At 40.4% G+C, this 21,856-nt stretch overlaps 1 protein-coding gene across 2 annotated transcripts in view; it reads left to right on the top strand.

Moving 5' to 3' along the window:
• Nucleotides 1-9,029: 9,029 nt before the first annotated feature.
• Nucleotides 9,030-21,856, top strand: part of copb2 (COPI coat complex subunit beta 2) — a 34,745-nt gene continuing 21,918 nt past the window's right edge. For both annotated transcript variants that reach the window (XM_060834870.1, XM_060834869.1), the window contains exons 1-8: nt 9,030-9,133; nt 12,635-12,772; nt 13,204-13,290; nt 14,387-14,513; nt 14,731-14,879; nt 15,108-15,254; nt 15,909-16,008; nt 17,699-17,841. In XM_060834870.1, coding sequence (XP_060690853.1) covers nt 9,131-9,133; nt 12,635-12,772; nt 13,204-13,290; nt 14,387-14,513; nt 14,731-14,879; nt 15,108-15,254; nt 15,909-16,008; nt 17,699-17,841 — 894 coding nt within the window. In that variant the 5' untranslated portion in view covers nt 9,030-9,130. The remainder of the gene's footprint in view (nt 9,134-12,634; nt 12,773-13,203; nt 13,291-14,386; nt 14,514-14,730; nt 14,880-15,107; nt 15,255-15,908; nt 16,009-17,698; nt 17,842-21,856) is intronic.

Below are 21,856 nucleotides of genomic sequence, written 5' to 3'. Positions count from 1 at the left end.
AGATAGTACATACCGCTGTTGCTGAGTGTCAATGGTGGAGGGAGTGGGTGTTTGTGGATGTGATGCCAATAAAGCAAGTGGCTTTGTCCTGGATGGTGTCAAGCATCTTCAGAGTTGTTGGAGCTGCACTCATCCAGGGGAGTGGGAAGTATACCATCTGACTTGTGCCATGTAGATATTAGTCAGGCTTTGGGGAGTCAGGAGGTGAGCTGTTTCTGTGTCGCTGGCTCAAAATCCTGGAATTGCCTCCTTATGGGTATTGTGGTCAACTCACAGCAGGTGGACTGTAGCAATTCAAGAAGGCAGCTCACCACCACCTTCTCATGGGCAAATAGGGATAGGCAATAAATGCTGGCCCAGCCAGCAATGCTCACATCCTGTGAATGAATTAAAAGAAAAATCCAAACAGGTTTCAGTCAGGAATAGAAGTTTTCAGGGCTAATATTGAAAGACACAAAGAGCTGTTCACAGAAGTGGTAATAAGTTCAAACAGTGAAAGAAGATTCCCAGAAGCTTATAAAAGTATAAAATATTTTTTATTTTACTATTCCATTTTAGAGTTCAATGCCCATGTGAAGGAACATTGCCTGAGCCACCTTTGTAAATAGCGAGGTTTGGCTTTTTGTCTGCAATTTAACAACAGGCTTGGCAGCTGCTATTGCTCAAATTGTTCATTCTGTGAGAATGATGTACTGATGGAGGCCAGCCTCAGAAGCTACAGCATTCCCTTTGTGTTATAAATAACCACATTTCAAGGCCTGTCAGCATTAAAGGAATCAGCAAAAGCTTTGTCCGACAGTTTGAACCCAACATGGCTCTCCTTATCTTCATATTTGTTAAACAGGAATAAGGTCTTTGAATTAGTCTTAGATTTAAAAAAGCCTTGCTTCGTTATTGATATTAATAGCAGAAGGGTATATATATTTCATGAAGATATCATGCCTTACACCCGATCTGCATATAAATGGTTTGGGCTATTTACGTGAATCATGGTAATAGTTCATGCTATGGATGTAACATGGTCTGTTTAACTATGTTAAGTGCAAATTGCAACTGCAAGGATTCCCAATATAGAATGCAATTTCTTGTGGCTTATGACAAATGAGATTTATACCAGCCTACAAACTCCGGGTATAGAGATGAGTAGCACTCTGTGATCCTCACTCTTAGCCAACTGTCATGAAACTGGAATGTATGGGCTATTATCTTTGATTCCATTGATTGATTTACTATTTGGGATTTTTGTTTGAAAGAAACCACGTTTAAAATAACTAGGACCCTAAGTTTTAAAGAGTTGCAGAAGCCACTTGACCTGCATGTTGATAAAGTGCTTTAGGAACTTATGAAAATGGATGATGAAACAATGCTAGTAAGGAATTGTTTCACATTAACTTGGTCAAATTGATTACAAGCAACAAACATCTCATCTGAAGGAATGGGCAAAACCAAGCAAATCTACTAAAAACCATTGCACAAAAAAAGTGCCCAAGACTCTGCCACCATTCCTGTCACATTCTGACAGCTGTGACAATGGGAGATTGAAAGTCCCTCAATGACCGTGAATTGTCTCCATTATGTGCAATAGTCAGCTAGCGCATGACCAAAACTTTCCCTTGTGAAGTGGAATGAATATCAACTTATCTATTAGTTACAGGGGGGACAACACCAAGAAGATCTGCAAGATGGAATAATAATCTGCCAATTGTTTTTCTCAAGCCTGGACCCAATCTCTGTGATGTATTCCAACTTATAACAGAGACAGGGAATTTAAAACGAAAAAGAACTTCAAGTACCATATCACCCACTCTGGGAAAAACTTTCATTGCAATTTGAAAGAAACAGTCTCCAGAAAAGCAACCAGCTTACATTAGTCAAAGTGCCACTGGATTTCCAGATCACAAAAGGAACATTAGAATGTGCAATTTCTTCTATAATTATGGCTTTTGCATTTTTCCAATCCACATCATCCACCCTGTAATTTGTTCTATTTACTTCAATGCTAGTGTGTGCATATGTTGCAGCTTTTAATAATGTTCAATCTATAACTTTAAATCTAAGTGTTTATTTTTAACTAACAAAACAAACTCATTATTTCCTAACTCAAGAAATCTGGCTGGCTTGTTTCTTCATTGTGTTATACGTGGATATATTGATTTGAAAAAGCACACTGTTTGAAAAAGCCAAACTCTACTATAATCAACCTCAGCAGTGAAAAGAAAGAGATTAATTCACCAACTGGACTTGGTTGCAATGCAATTAAAAGGATTAATTAAGATTATTTCCTAAAAGGAAATCAGAGGTTGTCAAGAACAAGGATAAAAATTGGAACTCACCATCTCCATTGACACAGTTTCAGCATTGTGTCTATGGTATAAGTACCTTTGAGACATGGTTCAAAGTCACTTCAGAAGAAAGATTTTGCCTGTGCTGCTCGCACTTGAGGGAGCCTGGGCTCTCGAGGGATACAAGCTTCCATACTCTTTATTTCTTAACTGTTTCTGACATCTTACCTAACACATCCAAAATAATGAACTGTTCATTTAGAATCATAAAGTCATAGAGATGTACAACACGAAAACAGACCCTTCGGTCCAACTCGTCTATACCAACCAGATATCTTAAATTAATCTAGTCCCATTTGGCAGCACTTGCCCCATATCCCTCTAAACCCTTGCTATTCATACACCCCTCCAGCTGCCTTTTAAATGTTATAATTGTACTAGCCTCCACCACTTCCTCTGGCAGCCCATTCCACACGCTCACCAGTCTCTGCATGAAAAAGTTGCGTCTTGGGTCCCTCTTATATCTTTTCCCTCTCACCCTAAACCTATGCCGTCTAGTTCTGGACTTCCCACTCCAAGGAAACGACTTTGTCCATTTACCCTATCCATGCCCTTCATGATTTTATGAACTTCTATAAGGTTACCCCTCAGCTTCTGATGGTCCAGGGAAAACAGCCCCAGCCTATTCAGCCTCTCCCTACTTTGTTAGTTCAGATATAATTGAGGAACACAATGTTAAAAATTCAGATCCTAGATATACTATGTTAGACAATCTTAGACCCCAAAGACAGTCCAAGATAAAAAGAAAATGGAATTTTGAAAAAAGTTCACTGATCTGAAATGACTGAAGGATGTGCAGGACATTGTATTGTATATTGAAAATGTGTATAAAGCAGAGAAACTGCATGCTGTACAATTAGAAAATGAGGCATCCAAGAAGGAACTCCTGAATCTCAGGTCAGAACTTCAACAATACGTGCTCCAAACAGAATAACATTAGAAAAGAGAAGAGTGGCTCAGACAGCAAATTAGCAAACCGAATGTGCAGCATAATTTTGAACCACAGTCGGAGAATGATTTATTAGAGATGAACAGCAAACTGTGAGAAATGCTAGTGTGTTTAAAAGAGGAAAAATGAAATACAAGAAGCCACAGATGATGGGCATGGTAGGAAAGTAAAAACCTGGTGGAGAAAATGTGCACAAATAGTTGGGTGGGAAACCTCTCAGCTGCAGAAGCATATCGTAGACCTTGGGGAGTAGTTATACCATGACAATGGACTTCAGTAAAGCCTTTGATAAGGTTCCACATGAAAGGCTGTTGGAGAAAATGCAGAGGCATGGAATTGAGGATGATTTAGCAGTTTGGATTAGAAACTGGCTTTCTGCAAGAAAGCAGCGAGTGGTGGTTGATGGAAAATATTCAGCCTGGAGTCCGGTTACTAGTAGTGTGCCACAAGAGTCTGTTTTGGGACCACTGCTGTTTGTCATATGACACTAAAGTTGGTGGAGTAGTGGACAGTGTGGAAAAATGTTACAGGTTGCAGGGGAACTTGGATAAACTGCTGAGTTGGGCTGAGAGGTGTCAAATGGAGTTCAATGCAGCTAAATGTGAGGTGATGCACTTTGGGAAGAATAACAGGAAGGCAGAGTACTGGGTCGATGGAAAGATTCTTGGTAGTGTGGATGTACAAAGGATCTTGGAGTCCATGTACATAGATCCCTGAAAGTTGCCATCCAGGTGGATAGTTCGGTTAAGAAGGCATACAGTGTGTTCGGTTTCATTCATAGAAGGATTGAGTTCTGAAGCTGCAATATCATGCTGCAACTATACAAAACACTGGTGCATCCACATTTGGAACATTGTGTACAGTTCTGGTCCCCATATTTCGGGAAGGATGTGGAAGCATTGGAAAAGGTGCAGAGGAGATTTACCAGGATGTTGCCTGGTCTGGAGGGAAGGTCTTATGAGGAAAGGCTAAGAGACTTGAACCTGTTCTCATTGGCACGAAGAAGGCTAAGAGGGGATTTGATAGAGACATAAAAGATGATCAGAGCATTAGATAGGGTAGACAGTGAAAGTCTTTTTCCTAGGATGATGACATCCGCGTGTACGAGTGGGCATAACTACAAATTGAGGGGTGATAGATTTAAGACAGATGTCAGAGGCAGGTTCTTTATGCAGAGAGTGGTAAGGACGTGGAATGCCCTACCTGCTAATGTAGTCAACTCAGCCACATTAGGGAGATTTAAACAATCCTTAGATAAGCACATGGATGATTTTGGGATAGTGTACGGGGACGAGCTGAGAATAGTTCACAGGTCAGCGTAACATCGAGGGCTGTAGGGCCTGTTCTACATGGTATTGTTCTATGTTAACCACGCTGTATGGCTTTAACTGAGAAAAAGAGGCACAACATTTTACCACCAAAGGGTTTTGATGTTAGTTTAGCCTCCAGAATGTTTATTTATTTGATGCAGCAATGCCTACATTATCCCTTGCAATGAAAAACTAGGGTGGATAATGTGATATTGAAGAATCCAACAGATTTTTATTACAATGAGCTACTCTGCATAAACATTACATTTCTGTGGTAACATTAAGCTATTTGATTACAACTGAGCAATATGCTTTCAAAAGCGTGTCATAATTTAAGTGACCTGAGATAAAATGGAGTTTATGATCTTAGTTACATGCTATGGTATTATGTTGTTGCCATCAGCATGTGCCCGAAAGGAATACTGACATACTGTGTCTCTTAAAGGCATACTGAGAACGAGACATAACAAAAGATTTCCCTTTTTGAAAGGATAAAAAAAACCCAGACATATATAGATGTACAAAGGCAATGTGTTGTCAATTTGTAAATTCAACAGATACGTAAAACAGAATTTATACAATTAATATTTCAAATTGCAATGTCATGCTTTGGAAGTCTGGTAACATGTCCTGAGCTGGTAATCGTGTACCTGTCCTGATAAGTACATGTTGTTTTCTGTTGCACTTGTTTGACAATTTGTTTGTTTTGCTGCTGATTGTTGTCACTGAACATCACCAGACAACCAGCATCATCAGAGTGTGCTTCTTCCATCTCTTCCAGCATGAGTAGGGTATTGCATGCTGGTCTGAGTTGTTTGCTGTTCCTTCATAATTTATCACCATGATCAGGAATTATCATGTATTATCTTGGCTGATGGCATATTCTAGAAACCTTTGCTGATATCCATGTATTTATATTTGTATTTCTGAATCATGCTCTTTGCTCAGCACTCCGTTTTGGCAATTCTACGCCTGATTTCCTTTTATTCTAGTCTGTCTTTGAATAAAAATGTCCTGTGTCTCAGAATGTTTAAATATTTGGGCACAAGGCAATGCTGTTCTAATGTGTCTTCAAGCAGAAGTTCTTCTCGGTGAGGTAAACCCTTCTCCATTGATATTTCAGGAAACTGGAGCAACACAGTTCACAGATCTTGCTCTGTTGTGACACTAATTGATAATGGATTTGTTTGTGTTCTGCTGGACTGTTAAAGTATTGATAATGGACTGACAGTGTGATTTGGGTCACGCCCCACTTAATGTACATTCCTTGATTTGCCAGGGAACTACAGTCCATTAAAAAAAGGAAAGAATTCCAGACACTGGAAGTGTGAAATGAAAACAGAAATTGCTGGAAAATCTCAGCAGGTCTGGTGGCATCTGCGGAGAGAAATCAGAGTTAACATTTTGAAGTTCTGAAGAAGGATCACGGGACCCATAACGTTAACTCTGATTTCTCTCCACAGATGTTGCCAACCCTGCTGAGATTTTCCAGCAAATTCTGGTTTTGTAACTACAGTCCATTGTCACATTCCTGATGAAGGGCTTATGCCGAAGCGTTGACCCTCCTGCTCTTCGGATGTTGCCTGACCTGCTATGCTTTTCTAGCATCACCATTTTCGACTCTGACTTTCCAGCATCTGCAGTCCTCACTTTCTCTTAGTCCACTGTCAGACACTATCCATTTCAAGATACAGAATAAACTTAAAATATTGTTAAAAAAAACAAAGGACGTCAGATGCCAGAAATCAGAAAGTATAGGTATACAATCCTTTATCCAAAATCCTAAGGGCCAGTTGCTTTTCGGATTTTGGAATTTCTTGGATTTCAGAATAAATGACATTTTCACAGTGAAATTAAAAAAAACTTACCAAGCAGCAGATCCACACATTACTAGTACGAGCACTGAGACACAGCTGGTGCCTGCCAGTGCTGGGCCACGCTGCCATGTCACATCTGAGTGACGTGGGTCAAGTGAGTGTGGAGTTGGGTCATCTGTTGCATGCCAAACAACCTTGTTATGCAGAAAAATACTAAAAGAAACTTCGGATTTCTGAGCTTTTTGGATTTTAGAATTTCAGATAAAGGATTGTATACCTGTATTGCTCAAACAATCAACAGCTGTCACATTAGTTGTGTTCCTAAGATTTTAAAACAATAGGAAATTTGGAAAGGTAGTTAGTTCAAAGAAAGTAATATTCCCCATGCACTATGAACAAGTCTGGTGATACTTTTATTCAAGGAATGGCTGGAAAACTATGTGGATTTAAACATTCCTGTGCTGCTGAGGTTGATACATTGGGCATGCCTCACATGCATTCAGGTGTCATTGACTATTTTGATTCATCACTGGCCAGTGTAAATTCATATGTTAATTTGGTCTTGTACGTTCAATACTTATCTGTCTCTGGTTTAACGTGGAACTGATATCTTTATGTAATGCTTTTGATACTAGGACCAGCTTGCCTTTGAAAATGACTTGTGCTAAACCAAGTTCATCTCTGTATGGCCAATGTGAACAAATCTTATTGGATATAACTTTAATACAGTTAGCCCATCCCCTGATAACAGTGGTTTCACAACTCTTGTTAATTTTGACGTGTGTCAATTGGGAAGATTTACCCTGGTTCTGGCCAAAGTGGAAGTGTTCAACTTTGAAACTATCTTTAGCCTCTTGGTCTAATGCATTGATGTGAAGGTCAAGAGGCATATCTTAGTCTTTATGGGGGTTGCATAATCTGCTCAGTTTGTCAGACCTGTATTTTGCCTCAAAGTCATATCCTCGCACCTTAACAAGTAGATGTTGCAATTGTTCTGGTGCACTTATTAGCAATTTTCAGCTGATCATTTATAATGGCTTATGATCTTTCAGCAGTGATTTTTTTTGCCAGTTAAGTATGTGTGAAACTACATAATGTCAATTACCAGACTTAATGTCTTGTACTCTTTATCGGAATAGAGTACGACAAGCTTTTTGAATCAAAAACAATTTTTCTATCACCTTGCCACAGACAAATGTCTAAGCCTTTGCATGATATATTTACTTTGTGAATTGTGTTTTTCCTTGGGTCACAGAATTGCAATAGTGAGATCTTATTGACAGGGCCTGCTTGAGAGTATGGAAGACACATTGGTGATCATCTTGCTACTATAGAGATATCCTTCTTGAACAAATCTCTCAGCAGATATACCTTGTTCACTAAGTCAGAAAAATATGGTGAGAGGAAGATAAAGCAGGGATTTGGCGACAGTCTAGGAATGCACGAAGTGCACAAGTGCTAAGACAGCAACCATGCAGGCAAGTCCAATCCGTGAGCTGGGCCCTTCTTCCTCAGGTGGCTTAGGAAATTCAGCATGTCCATAAAGTCTACGAGTTCTACCACTGCACATAAAAAGCACACTGTACAGCTGCATAACAGCATGGAATGGCAACTGCTTTGCCCAGGAACATAAGAAATTTCAGAAGGTTCTATGGGTAGCCCTGATCATAATAGAAGCCAACCTGCCACCCTTAGAATTCATATACATGGCTCGCTGCTGCTTGAACACACGTAGCAGCAGGTTCAGGAACAGTTTCTTCCTAGCTGTTATTATACCGGTGAATGGACTCTCTAACTTCAATAACAAAGCTAGCGTGCTTCCAATTAAACCTGTTGGACTATAACTTAGTGTTGTGTGATTTTTAACTTCAATAATACTGACCTTGTTAATGTTGATCTTGCTTCACGCACCTTCTGTGCAGTGTAATGTGTATGCCTCACTCTGGCTAAGCTCTGTAGGTCCCTCCTTAATATGATCTGCCTGTACTGCTTGCAAACAAAGCTTTCACTGTACTTAGGTGCAAGTGACTACAATAAATCAAATCAAATCAAATCACTTGTCCCTGCCCCCAAAGTGTCCTACAGCAGAGTGGATTACAGATGTGCCATAATAGTCTGGCTAAGTCATACTGGATGCCGCTATACATGCACATGGAGTCCCAGAAGGTACGCTGTACATGCTGAGATCCTCCTAACTACTGTGGGCATTGTGAACTGAGGTCCTCCCAACTATAGGGGACACTGTGTTCTGAGGTCCTCCTAACAGTAAGGGAAGTTCTGTGCCAAGGTCCTCCTAACCACAGTGGGGCGGTGTGTGAGAAGGTCCTCCTAACCACATGGGGCAGTGTGTGCTGAGATCCTTCTAACTGGAAGGGTCGCTGTGTGCTGAGGTCCTCCTAACCACAGGGGGCGGTGTGCCGAGGTCCTCCTTGCCGGAGGGCAGGCTGTTTGCCAGGGTCCTCCTAACTTCAGGGGGCGCTGTGTGCTGAGATCCTGCAAACTTGGGGGCGAGGGTACATTGTGTGCTGAGGTCCGGCGTGGTGTGTACTGAGGTCCTCCAAACCGGAGGGGGCGCTGTGTGTTGACCGGAGCGGCCTCTCTCGCGAGTTTTGCGGAAATCCCGTGTTTCGTGGCTGAGGAGGAAGCTCCACGTCAGAGGAGCCGTCAGATCGGCCGGGCCTGGGTGTGGGCACGGGCTGAGGTGCTGCAGCGATGGTGGGTATACGGCTGCCGACAGGGGCTGGCAGTGACGGGGCGCGCGAGCCTAGCTGTGGGTGCGGGAGGTCGGGGGCCGCGGGAAGTCTCCCCACCCACCGTGACCAATCAGAAAGTGGCCGGCTCCCCACACAGGCCGCGGGAGGGTCCTCGGTGTGGGGCAGGCTCCCTGTCCGTACATGGGGCTGATACAAGGGCCAAGGCAGCCCCCGGGAAGCTGGAGGGAACTGCAGCTGCAGGGCCTCTTGTTCTACAATTAAACCCAATTAGTGCGGAGGCTGGCATCTGAAACAACAAAACAAAACCCTGGAGAGCATCAGCAGGTCTGCTAGGATCTCAGAGTGAGGGGCAAAAGTAAACTGCAGACGCTGGAATCCAAGGTAGACGAGCAGGAGACTGGAAGAACACAGCAAGCAATGAGGAAGTGGGAGTCAAGATGAGAGTGGTGCTGGAAATACACAGCAAGTCAGGCAGCACCCGAGGTGCAGGAAAATCGATGTTGCGGGCAGGAGCCCTTCATCAGGAATGAATAACTCTTCTTAGGATCTCAGGATGATGCAGGATATTGAATATTATTTATTGATGAGGAGGTGCCGGTGTTGAAAGTTTAAAAAAAAAAGCACTCACAGGTTATAGTCCAGCAGGTTTATTTGGAAGTACAAGCTTTTGGAGCACTGCTCCTCTGGTAGGGAGCTAGTAAGGCAGGATCATAGGACACAGAATTTATAGTAAAAGATCAAAGTGTTATACAACTGATGCGATGTATTGCACAAACCTAGATTGCTGTTAAGTCTTTAATCAATTAGAATGGGGTGCAGATTTCGAGTGATTAATATGTAAATCCCAGAATTTCTTTCAGGTCATAGCCCTGAAGTAACTTAAGATCTGAGGAGAGAAATCAGAACTCTTCATTATTATTTCTCGTTTTCAGGCCCGTCTTTTGAATGGTATTGTCTGAGATTTGTAATTAAACTCTATTTTAACTTACACATGTTTGTACACTGTTAGATATTTAACTCATTATAACTTCTAACCATTTGAGTCCATGGGCAGTGATTGCTGAATTCCTGAATGGGAATATAGTTGAAGGGTTTGAGGATGTTGTCACTCAAAAATGAGGTCGAAATATGCTTTAGTAAACAGTAACATCAAGAAGATGAGTCCTCTTGAACAAAACATATTGGCTGTTTCTCTCCCAAATTTGCTTCCATACATGATGTGTTGTATAAACACCTACATTCGAGAGACGACAAGACCTAATGAATTTCTGTTCATAGCAGGATTAACCCTCTCATCTGACCAGCAATTTGTAGAATTGCAGACTGTAGAGGAATAGACTGATTTGAACATGTCTGTTGTTTACCCAACTCTTCAGATGGTTCTTAAGTGAAATCTTTGTGGACAAGTCAAATTCTTATAACCACAAAGTATTTCTGCTTCCAGGTCAAAAGTCGTTGTGATGTGATTTATGTAATTAAAAATAATTTTGCAAATTATTAATTAGTGTGATGAACCTGCATTAGATGTAAGACAGGATTTAAATTCAGTGATGCATTTTACCATCTTTTCAGTGGGAGCAAAAGTAGGCCATTGGGCCAGTTGAATCTGCACAATCATTAAATGAAGTCGTAGCTGATCTGATAATCCCAACGGTATACAAAATCAGAAATATTTGGAGAAACTCAGCAGGTCTGGCAGCATCTGCAGAGACAAAGCAGATTTCAGTATTTTGGGTCTAGTGACCCTCCTTTAGAACTGATTGCAGCTGTATGTATTGAAGATGGGACTTGATATTGAAACCTGAAGGTTGCAGAGTCCCTCGGCAGAAAATGAGATGCTATTGTTCCAGCTTGGGCTGAGATTCAGCAGGCCCAAGACAGCAATGTTGGCCAAAGAGCACAGGGTGGTGTGTTGAAGTGTTAGGCCAACCTGAAGTTCGGGGTCATTTATGGAAACGGAACATCATCTTCCATGTCTTACCCCTTGCTCTTACACGCCAGGCCCTGTCATCAGATGGGCTGCTTTCACCACATCATTAACAGCTGTTTTTTTCACCCTGACTCACCATTCTCCATTCTGTTATCTGTTCTCTCTGTCTGGGCTCCATCTCCACTCTTTCCCCTACTCGTCTTCAGCATACATACTAACCTTTTCCTTGTTGCATTCAGTTCTGAAGAAGGATCGCTGGACTTGAAATGTTGATTCTCCTTTCCACAAATGCTGCCAGATCTACTGAGATTCTCCACCTTTTTCTGTTTTCATTTCAGATTTCCAGCATCCACAGTTGTTGTTTCTTTTTGTTTAATCTGTATTGCTTCATCAACCTGCCAGATGTAAAGATGTTTAGAATGTACTTTCAAGTAGTTAGTATTCTGCTTCTGTCTGAAGTTTCCTGATTGTCAAACTCGGGCAGCCTTTCCTTGTTTCCACTGTTGCCTGTCAAATTGTACAGCATCTCGAGTAATGATTGCTTTGTGTTCCTGCATCATTCCCTCTGGAGTCCTGAAGAAATGTCAGTCACATTCTCATTCACATGCTGCCTGTGACAACACTATCCAAGACACATTAACTGACACTCTGTTTTACTTCCCCACTGTGCTATCAGATGGCTTATCTTACATGTAGTTTTAGGAGTTGCAATTTCTATTAATTATACCTGGGAATATCAAATCTGTTGACATTGTTCCCTGTCAAAAAGTCTACCTTTGGCATTAAATCTGTCCCCTTCACTGACTGTTGTTAAATAGTGAACTACAGTGTTAAAGCTATGATCCAAGTTGATTGTTAATCTTGCAACATGTTTTATTTTTAGTGACCATGGCACAATAATCCACATATTTTTCTTTTAGAATGTACTTTGGAAATTGGTAGTGGTTACTTAGAAATTCATTTGCTGTAAGATTTAAGGTAGATTTTAACCATCCTCAGTAGAAATACTATTTTCGCTGAAATATTTATTTTGTTTCTCCCTCTCTTTAATGTAATAACTTGCTCCATATAGCTCAATAGAAGGTAATATCCCTTTGCTATCATGAGTGTGGCTCATTGTGAATAAATGTGCAAAGGGAATGGGATTGGCTGTTGTAATGTTAAATTTAATGAATTTATCCAGTTACAATCTGCCATGGAAATTCTAAATAAAGAAAGGAAAGTTTAAAAAAAAATCGATGTACCCCTCATGATCTCAAATCATTCCAATGTGGTTAATATGTTAATACTTCTTTTACAGAATCTCACAAAGACTAGGCTTGAAGCATTTAACAGTGACAGAATCAAAGTCCCATACTTTATGTCCAGTCAAACTCTAGGTTAACTCAGTAAAACAAATGCAACAGATTTTACACTTAATTAGATTCAATTAAAGAATTGAGGTGTTCTTTGTTAACCTGGAAAGTGCACTAATGCCTATGTCCCTATCTTTTTAAACTCTCCAGGTGTGCAATGTGTTTAAAGTATACTTTCTTTGGCATTGCAGTAATGTTAAATTTCTTTGATTTCTAGCCTCTGAGACTTGACATCAAGCGGAAGCTGACCGCTCGGTCTGACCGAGTGAAAAGTGTTGACTTGCACCCAAGTGAACCATGGATGTTAGCCAGTCTTTACAATGGCAGTGTCTGCGTGTGGAACCATGAATCTCAGGTAATATATTTTTGCCTTTTCCAGTTCTAGTGAATGTTACAATGTGTCACTTAGAGTTGGCAATGGGATGTCTGAGGTACATTGTGTAATAGGACGGTTTTGAGCTTGTGTTAAATGATTCTCTATAACAGTTCATACATGCAGTTCCTGCTCTGAGAGTGACAAAAAATAAGAATAAATATTTAATTTTTCCAGCCCCTTTGTCCACATCTACAAAACTTAAAAAGTAAACATATTAACCAAGTTTCTGTCTTGATTATTCAAAGTGGTTCTATCACATGGATCTTTCTTGTCTTCATTTCTTACAGTATTTAATTTAACAAATGTATACTTATGTTGAATTTTGAGTGGATGACATATCACAGTTAATGTGTGAGTTTTGACTGAATTGATTGTATTTAGTATTTTACACTATTTCTGTACTCTTTCAGACTCTTGTGAAGACATTTGAAGTTTGCGACTTGCCTGTGAGGGCATCCAAATTTGTGGCACGAAAGAACTGGGTCATCACAGGAGCAGTAGGTATCTTTGATTGTAAACTTTATGATTCTAAAGAGGTGCGCTTCTTTGATCATGCTCATTAAAAGTGCAGCTTAATTTAATGCAAGGTAGCACCATCCACACCGGAAGAGTATATGAACAGTCTGTAGTCTCTCTTCTACTAGTAGATGTCAGCTAGATTGTCAGGAGGCAGTGATTTGGCCTCTCAATCATCAGTAGAGGAAATGTCTTACGTAGATTGTTTCAATATCATAAAATGTCCCAAGCTTTAGATGTCATTATGTAGCAGAGTTCCAGAAGGGTAAGACCAAACATAGCTGCATCCAGTGACCCAAGTTGAAAGTTTGTGATTAAATATCTGTTGTGAGCCTTCAGCCTAAGCTATGATCATCCTCCCATATTCAATAGCCAATTGACATTCAGTACCAAGGTTCATATTGAATGATTTCTTGGTTGAGGGATAAAGCTATCTGGGTGACTACATGAATAGTGAGGGTTTAGAGGGATATGGACCAAATGCTGGCAAATAGGAGTAAATTGGCATGGATGACATGAACTGATGGGTCTCTTTCTGTGCTGTATAACTCTGGCTCTCTAATAAGAACGTTACTCTTAAGGAATCGGCATATCAATATGAGAACATACGTTTTAAATTCAAAAATGAAGAAGGAACAGTTACCTTTTCAAAATAAAACTACACTCCTAAATTAAAAATGGCTTAAGTTTTTTTTTATTTGCCAGATTTTTTCCCAAATAATGAATTAATTTTATTTGATTGTTTGGAGAATCCAAAGGGCCAGCATGTCTAAGAAAGACAGTTACTGATGTATTGGTTAGTCTCTCAGTGCTTTGACAATACCACTATTTCATGTTTTGTTGTGAACTCAGTCATTTGTCCTTCAGCTGATATTATCAGTGAATCAAGGTTATGTCTGTTGCTCACGTTGCTATGAGAAGGATGATGAGTGTCATTTTGAAGTAGTGATTCCCGGAATCTTGTATGTCTTAGATTTCCTGTAAGATCTAAGGATAATATGAAGCCTAACTTTAAGAATCCAAGTGACTAGTCTTAAATTTGTAAGGCTTTTCATTATTTGTTTTCTTGTAATTTAGGATGATATGCAAATCAGAGTCTTCAACTACAATACACTGGAGAGAGTTCACATGTTTGAAGCTCATTCAGATTACATTCGTTGTATTGCTGTTCACCCAACTCAACCATACATCTTGACCAGCAGTGGTGGGTATATTTCTTTCTTTTAATCTAAAGCTTTCCAATGTGTTATCTACAAATGTAACATTAATATAGAATTTTAAAAATTTCTTTAGTTTATTTTAGATTGAAAAGATTGTTAAAATCTTGTGAGTGGAAACCTATCCCCGCAGATGCATGTTTTGGTAGTTTTAGAATCTTGCTAATTTCTGGAATAGTTTCTGATACATTGTTTCCTTGGTAGATGACATGCTTATTAAACTGTGGGATTGGGAGAAGAAGTGGACCTGCACCCAGGTTTTTGAAGGGCACACTCACTATGTTATGCAAATTGTCATCAACCCAAAAGACAACAATCAATTTGCAAGTGCATCCTTAGATAGGACCATTAAGGTATGTGAATAACCATTTGAAAAGAAAGAGTTGAGTAACCTCTAATACAATAGCTAAAATCGTTCAGTGTAAAAGGACGTATAGAGACACTTGAAAATAATGATGAATTACTCTTCAGTCTTAAGAAATGGAAATAAATAATGCTGTACTGGACTATTGAACTTGGTTCAAAACCATATTTTGAATTGTAAAGGTCGATGTTGAGTAAAGTGTTTTGGTACACTTCAGGTGTGGCAGCTTGGGTCATCCTCACCTAATTTCACCTTGGAAGGCCATGAAAAAGGAGTGAACTGCATTGACTACTACAGCGGTGGTGATAAGCCCTATCTGATTTCTGGAGCTGACGATCGCCTAGTTAAAATCTGGGACTACCAGGTAGAGATAAATTATGAGATTGTCAAGTAATTGTTCATGCATGTGTAGTAAATATGTAAGATTATTTTATGGTGCACTGGATTTTTTAAATAATAAAGTTTGATTCTGAAAAATTATGGAAACAATGTTTACTTTGCAAATATTGACATAATGATTTAATTATACAAAAATGCTGCCTATATTCGTGTGATTAAAAGGCAAAACTTCAAACCACATGAGTCTGTGGTTTTATTGCTGGACTGTTCAGCTAGAGACCCAGGTAATGTTCTGGGAACCGGGGTTGAATCCCACTACAGCAGATGGAGTTTAAATTCAGTAAATATCTGGATTTAAGGATCTAATAGTGGCCAGAAAACCTTTGCCGATTGTTGTAAAAACCCATTGGATTAACAAATCTCCTTTAGGGAAGAGAACTGCCTTCTTTGTCTGGTCTAGCCCACATGTGATTCCAGAACCATGCAATGTGGTTGTCCCTTAACTGCCCTCTGGGCAATTGGATATGGGTAATAAATGCTAGTCTAGCCAGTTACATTCTCATCCAATGAATAAATGTTTTAAAAAGTACACTCAACCTAATAACTAATCCAACTTTTTATTTTAAATTAGTAAATAAGCATTGATGTTGTAAGTGAAATAATGCTGTTTTGTTTATAGAATAAGACTTGTGTTCAGACCCTGGAGGGTCACGCTCAGAATGTCTCTTGTGTTAGCTTCCATCCTGAACTTCCAATTATCATCACTGGATCAGAGGATGGTGAGTCCTGTATTACTATGAATGCTCATTAAAAGTGCCAGTTTGTTTTACTCCTTTTTTATACATTTTTTTAATAGAATGAAGTTAACTGTTGGTTTCTTGCCTAGTAACTTGTTCCACAGTTTGCATGTTTTAGATCAAAAGCTACTTTCTTCTCCAAAGTTCATAATGGTTAACATGTAACTGCTAATATTTAAATAATTAATGGTAGTGAACAAAGTGCCTTTAAAGTTGAAGAGAGACTTTCGAATGAATATAGAAAATTTGAAATAACTATGTTAAAGAATTGATAATTGCAGTTTTGTCATGTAGTTTCTTTGGAACATGGTCATTTTTGATTGACATTGACGGGAACTGTCTGTAGCTTAGTGAAGATGTAAAACAGATAATGAAGAAATTTTTTTTAGTATTAAATGTTGCTAAAGAAAAGACCAGAAATTTAAGCTTGTCATCTTGCACTTGTAAAAGCAGACTTAAACTAAGGGACAGCTATTTATGCAGCATGTACTTTTCTCAAGTCTGTTTCTTATGACCTAGTCCTGATGAGTGCAAAATGAAAAGCTTTGACTTCTTGTCTCCTTTTAGTAATGTTTGAGTTCAGTGCTCTCAAGCAAAGATTAGGATTAATCAAGAAGCTGTTTTGAAGAAAATGACTTATTATTGTGATGACCTATGCAGTGTTCTCAAAAGTTTAGTATTTTATGTTTGCTCCATGTTGTGAAATGTATGATCTGAAAGTATAGTTTTTCTTTGCATTGTATAGCGCAGACTTTAAAAGCAGATTGGAATAAACTTGATTGAATTGCTTTGATTGTATCTTCACTTCTTTGTATGTTACTTCTATTTGTAAAGCTAATTAACATGTTTCAATATTTTGCCCATTTTCCATATTATTATAGGGCAGGATTCTGATTCATTACTTACCAATCAACTCAATATTTTTAGCTGGTTTAAAGAAAGTCGTGATGGAAAGCAATAGATGTGATTAAGAGTGAGAAGAAATGATCTTTTAAGTTATGTTTGGCCTTGTATTCGGGTTTTTTTGTCTTCACTGGAAAATGTAAAATTAGTGGAAAGAGGTCAGGTGACAGGTAAGAGGTTGATCCCTGAAATAAAGGGGCTGAGTTTTGAGGAAGGATATTCCCCTCCCAAACCCCGAAGAGTTCATTTCCTGAAGAAGGAGGAGGTGAGAGGGGCTGATGAAGAGTCTGAGCTGAATGGCCTTATCCTCCTATTACTTATTGAGCTTCTGATCATTCACCTAGTTGGAATGCAGATACATGTTTATTGGAGATGAGAGGGACTGATGAAGGAAAGATCCAAGTTTCTATTGGATTGGAAACTTTGGATTGAGGAAAATATTTTTGCTGGCCCAAAAATTCAGGGATGAGGAATGTGCAGTTTCAAATCAAAGACATTAGAGAAGAATAATATTTAGGTAACTTTATTTCTTATAGATTGTGATCAAATTGTGAATTAGATTACTAATTAGGGTGATGGAGAAGGTAACAGGTTTTAAAAAAGGAATGTATTCTTGTATGTAAAGAGATATGGTGTAATAGTTCAAGAATCATGATTTAAACTGTTGTGAGTGTTGGAAGAATGGTTGATATGAACTAATCTCCTTCTGATCCAAACATTACTGTTTAACCATGTAAACAACTGACCAATTGCTTCTAATTCTTTAAAGGTACTGTTCGTATCTGGCACTCGAGTACTTACCGTTTGGAGAGTACTCTGAATTATGGGATGGAACGAGTCTGGTGCGTGGCAAGTCTGAGGGGCTCCAACAATGTGGCTCTTGGCTATGATGAAGGCAGTATCATCATTAAGGTTAAGCTAAAATACTTTTGCTTGAGCATCTATAATTTGCAGTTTGATAATGCAGTTCTCTTATGTTCACATCGTTGAATGATTTGATTTCTTGATTCATTAATTGCTTTATATAGGTTACCTTATCCCTTAACTGCCATATGTAGAACTGAGTACAAAATGGTGCAATTTTAGAGGATTCCTGAATGTCTATGCACCCCGATTCTCAAAAGTTAGGTCGCAGGTACAACGAGTAGTTGGGAAGATAAGTGTTACTTAGAAAAGAATAGTTGAGAAAAGTTGTTACAATTCTGCAGGGCAACTAATTGGACAACATTGAGGTGTACAGTTTTTGTCTCCTAAAGGAGACAGGTGCTTTAGAAGCAATTCACAGAAGGTTTATATGCTGATTACTGGCACAAAAGGGTTGTCTGAGAAGGAAGATTTTAGCAGGTTTAAAAGAAATAAAGGTGATCTTGAAGGGGATTAACAAGATGGATATTGAGAGGTTATTTCCACATAGAGTTCCAGAATGAGTGGCACAGTTTAAAAATAGAGATTTTTTTAAAAGTTGGAACTGAGATATTTCTTCTCTCATGAGGTTATTCCCTGTATAATTCTTTTCAACAGAGAATGATGGAAGCTGAGTCTTTGATTCAGAGAATGAAAGGTTGTTGGAGGAAGTCAGGGAAACGGAGGTCAGGTCACACTCCTAACAGCCAGGATCTCATTGAATGGGGAGCAGAGTCTGAGCTGAATGGCCTTATCCTCCTGTTACTTATTGGTCTTCTGCTCATTCACCTAGTTGGAATGCAGCTGTATGTTTATTGGTTAGAGAGATTTTGTTGGGAGGAGTCAAGTATTGCTGGAGAAACTCAGCAGGTCTGAGGAGAGAAAGCAGAATTAATGTTTCAGATCCAGTATCGCTAAGCACTTTTATTTCACTCACTAATAAACTTAGGTTTCAATGAAATGATTATGAGCAACTACTTTTTAACTTAAACCAGTTATCTCCATGTGGGCTTGCTTTTTTCTAAGTTATAAATTTAACATAGAACATAGAAAAATACAGCACAGTACAGGCCCTTCGGCCCTCGATGTTGCGCCGACCGAAGCCTACCTAACCTGCACTAGTCCAATAACCTCCATATGCTTATCCAATGCCCGCTTGAATGACCATAAAGAGGGAGAGTCCACCACTGATACTGGCAGGGCATTTCATGAACTCACAACCCGCTGAGTAAAGAATCTACCCCTAACATCTGTCCTATACCAACCCCCCCTTAATTTAAAGCTGTGTCCCCTAGTAACAGCTGACTCCATATGCGGAAAAAGGTTCTCAGTGTCAACCCTATCTAAACCCCTAATCATCTTGTACACCTTTATCAAATCTCCCCTAAACCTTCTTTTCTCCAATGAGAACAGCCCCAAGTGCCTCAGCCTTTCCTCATACGATCTTCCTACCATGCCAGGCAACATCCTGGTAAACCTCCTCTGCACCCGTTCCAGTGCCTCCACATCCATCCTATAGTATGGCGACCAAAACTGCACACAATACTCCAGATAAGGCCGCACCAGAGTCTTATACAACTGCAACATGACCTCAGGACTCCGGAACTCAATTCCTCTACCAATAAAGCCCAGTATGCCATATGCCTTCTTCACAGCACTATTTACCTGGGTGGCAACTTTCAGAGATCTGTGTACCAAGATCCCTCTGCTCATCCACACTACCAAGTAGCCTACCATTAGCCCAGTAATCCATCTTCTTGTTACTCATACCAAAGTGAATGACTTCACACTTAGCTACATTGAACTCCATTTGCCACCTTTCTGCCCAGCTCTGCAACTTATCTATATCCCGCTGTAACCTGCCACATCCTTCTTCGCTGTCCACCACTCCACCGACTTTCGTATCATCCGCAAACTTGCTCACCCAGCCTTCAAGCCCCTCCTCCAGGTCATTTATAAAAATGACAAACAGCAATGGTCCCAAAACAGATCCTTGTGGAACACCGCTAGTAACTGCACTCCAAGATGAACCTTTACCATCAACTACTACCCTCTGTCTCCTTCCAGCCAGCCAATTCCTAATCCAAACCTCTAATGCACCCTCAATGCCATACCTCCGTAATTTTTGCAGTAGCCTATCATGGGGTACCTTATCAAACTAGACTTACAGTGTGGAAACAGGCCCTTCGGCCCAACAAGTCCACACCGACCCGCCGAAGCGCAACCCACCCATACCCCTACATTTACCCCTTACCTAACACTACGGGCAATTTAGCTTGGCCAATTCACCTGACCTGCACATCTTTTGTGACTGTGGGAGGAAACCGGAGCACCCGGAGGAAACCCACGCAGACACGGGGAGAACGTGCAAACTCCACACAGTCAGTCGCCTGAGTCGGGAATTGAACCCGGGTCTACAGGCGCTGTGAGGCAGCAGTGCTAACCACTGTGCCACCGTGCCTTGCTAAAATCCATATACACCACATCTACAGCTTTACCCTCGTCCACTTCCTTGGTCACCTTCTCAAAGAACTCAATAAGGTTTGTGAGGCACGACCTGTCCTTCACAAAACCATGCTGACTATCCTTGATCACATTATTCCTATCCAGATGTTCATAAATCCTATCCCTTACAATTCTCTCTAAGACTTTGCCCACAACAGAAGTGAGACTCACTGGCCTATAGTTGCTAGGGCTGTCCCTATTCCCCTTCTTGAACAAGAGGACCACATTCGCTATCCTCCAGTCTTCTGGCACTATTCCTGTAGACAACGACGACATAAAAATCAAGGCCAATGGCTCCGCTATCTCCTCCCTAGCTTCCCAGAGGATCCTAGGATAAATGCCATCAGGCCCAGGGGTCTTATCTATTTTCACCCTTTCCAGTATTCCCCGGACCTCTTCTCTACAAACCTCAAAGCCATCCATTCTAATCTCTTGTGACTCAATATTCACATCAGCAACAATGTCCTGTTCCTGAGTGAATACTGACGAAAAGTATTGATTTAGTGTCTCTCCAATCTCCTCCGCCTCCACGCACAACTTTCCACTACTATCCTTGACTGGACCGATACCTACCCTAGTCATCCTTTTATTCCTGATTTACCTATAGAAAGCCTTAGGGTTTTCCCTAATCCTACCAAACAAGGACTTTTCATGTCCCCTTCTCGCTGCTCTTAGCTCTCTCTTTAGATCCTTCCTGGCTACCTTATAACTCTCAATCGCCCCAACTGAACCTTCACGCCTCATCTTTACATAGGCCGCCCTCTTCGCTTTTACAAGGGATTCCAATTCCTTATTAAACCACGGCTCCCTCACAAGACCCTTTCCTCCCTGCCTGACTGGTACATACTTATCAAGGACACCCAATAGCTGCTCCTTGAACAAGCTCCACATATCATTTATGTCCTTCCCTTGAAGCCTATTTTTCCAGTCCACACATCCAAAGTCATGCCTCACCGCATCATAATTTCCCTGCCCCCAGCTATAACTCCTGCACTGCAGTGCACACTTATCCCTCTCCATCACTAGAGTAAAAGTCACCGAGTTGTGGTCACTGTCCCCAAAGTGCTCACCTACCTCCAAGTCTAACACCTGGCCTGGTTCATTACCTAGAACCAAATCCAGTATGGCCTCACCTCTTGTTGGCCTGTCTACATATTGTAGTAAAAAGTGAGGTCTGCAGATGCTGGAGATCAGAGCTGAAAATGTGTTGCTGGTTCAAGCACAGCAGGTCAGGCAGCATCCAAGGAACAGGAAATTCGACGTTTCGGGCCAGAGCCCTCTCCTGATGAAGGGCTCCAGCCCGAAACGTCGAATTTCCTGTTCCTTGGATGCTGCCTGACCTCCTGTCTACATATTGTGTCAGAAACCCTCCTGCACACTTTGGACAAACACCGACCTATCTAACGAACTCGAGCTATAGCTTTCCCAGTCAATATCTGGGAAGTTAAAGTCCCCCATAACAACCACCCTACTACTTTCACTCTTCTCCTGAATCATCTTGCAATACTTTCCTCTATGC

This window comes from Hemiscyllium ocellatum, chromosome 13 (genome assembly GCF_020745735.1).
Source record: "Hemiscyllium ocellatum isolate sHemOce1 chromosome 13, sHemOce1.pat.X.cur, whole genome shotgun sequence".
Classification (NCBI taxonomy): domain Eukaryota; kingdom Metazoa; phylum Chordata; class Chondrichthyes; order Orectolobiformes; family Hemiscylliidae; genus Hemiscyllium; species Hemiscyllium ocellatum.
Note: the sequence above shows the minus strand (reverse complement) of the source record. Positions and strands in the feature narration are given on the sequence as shown.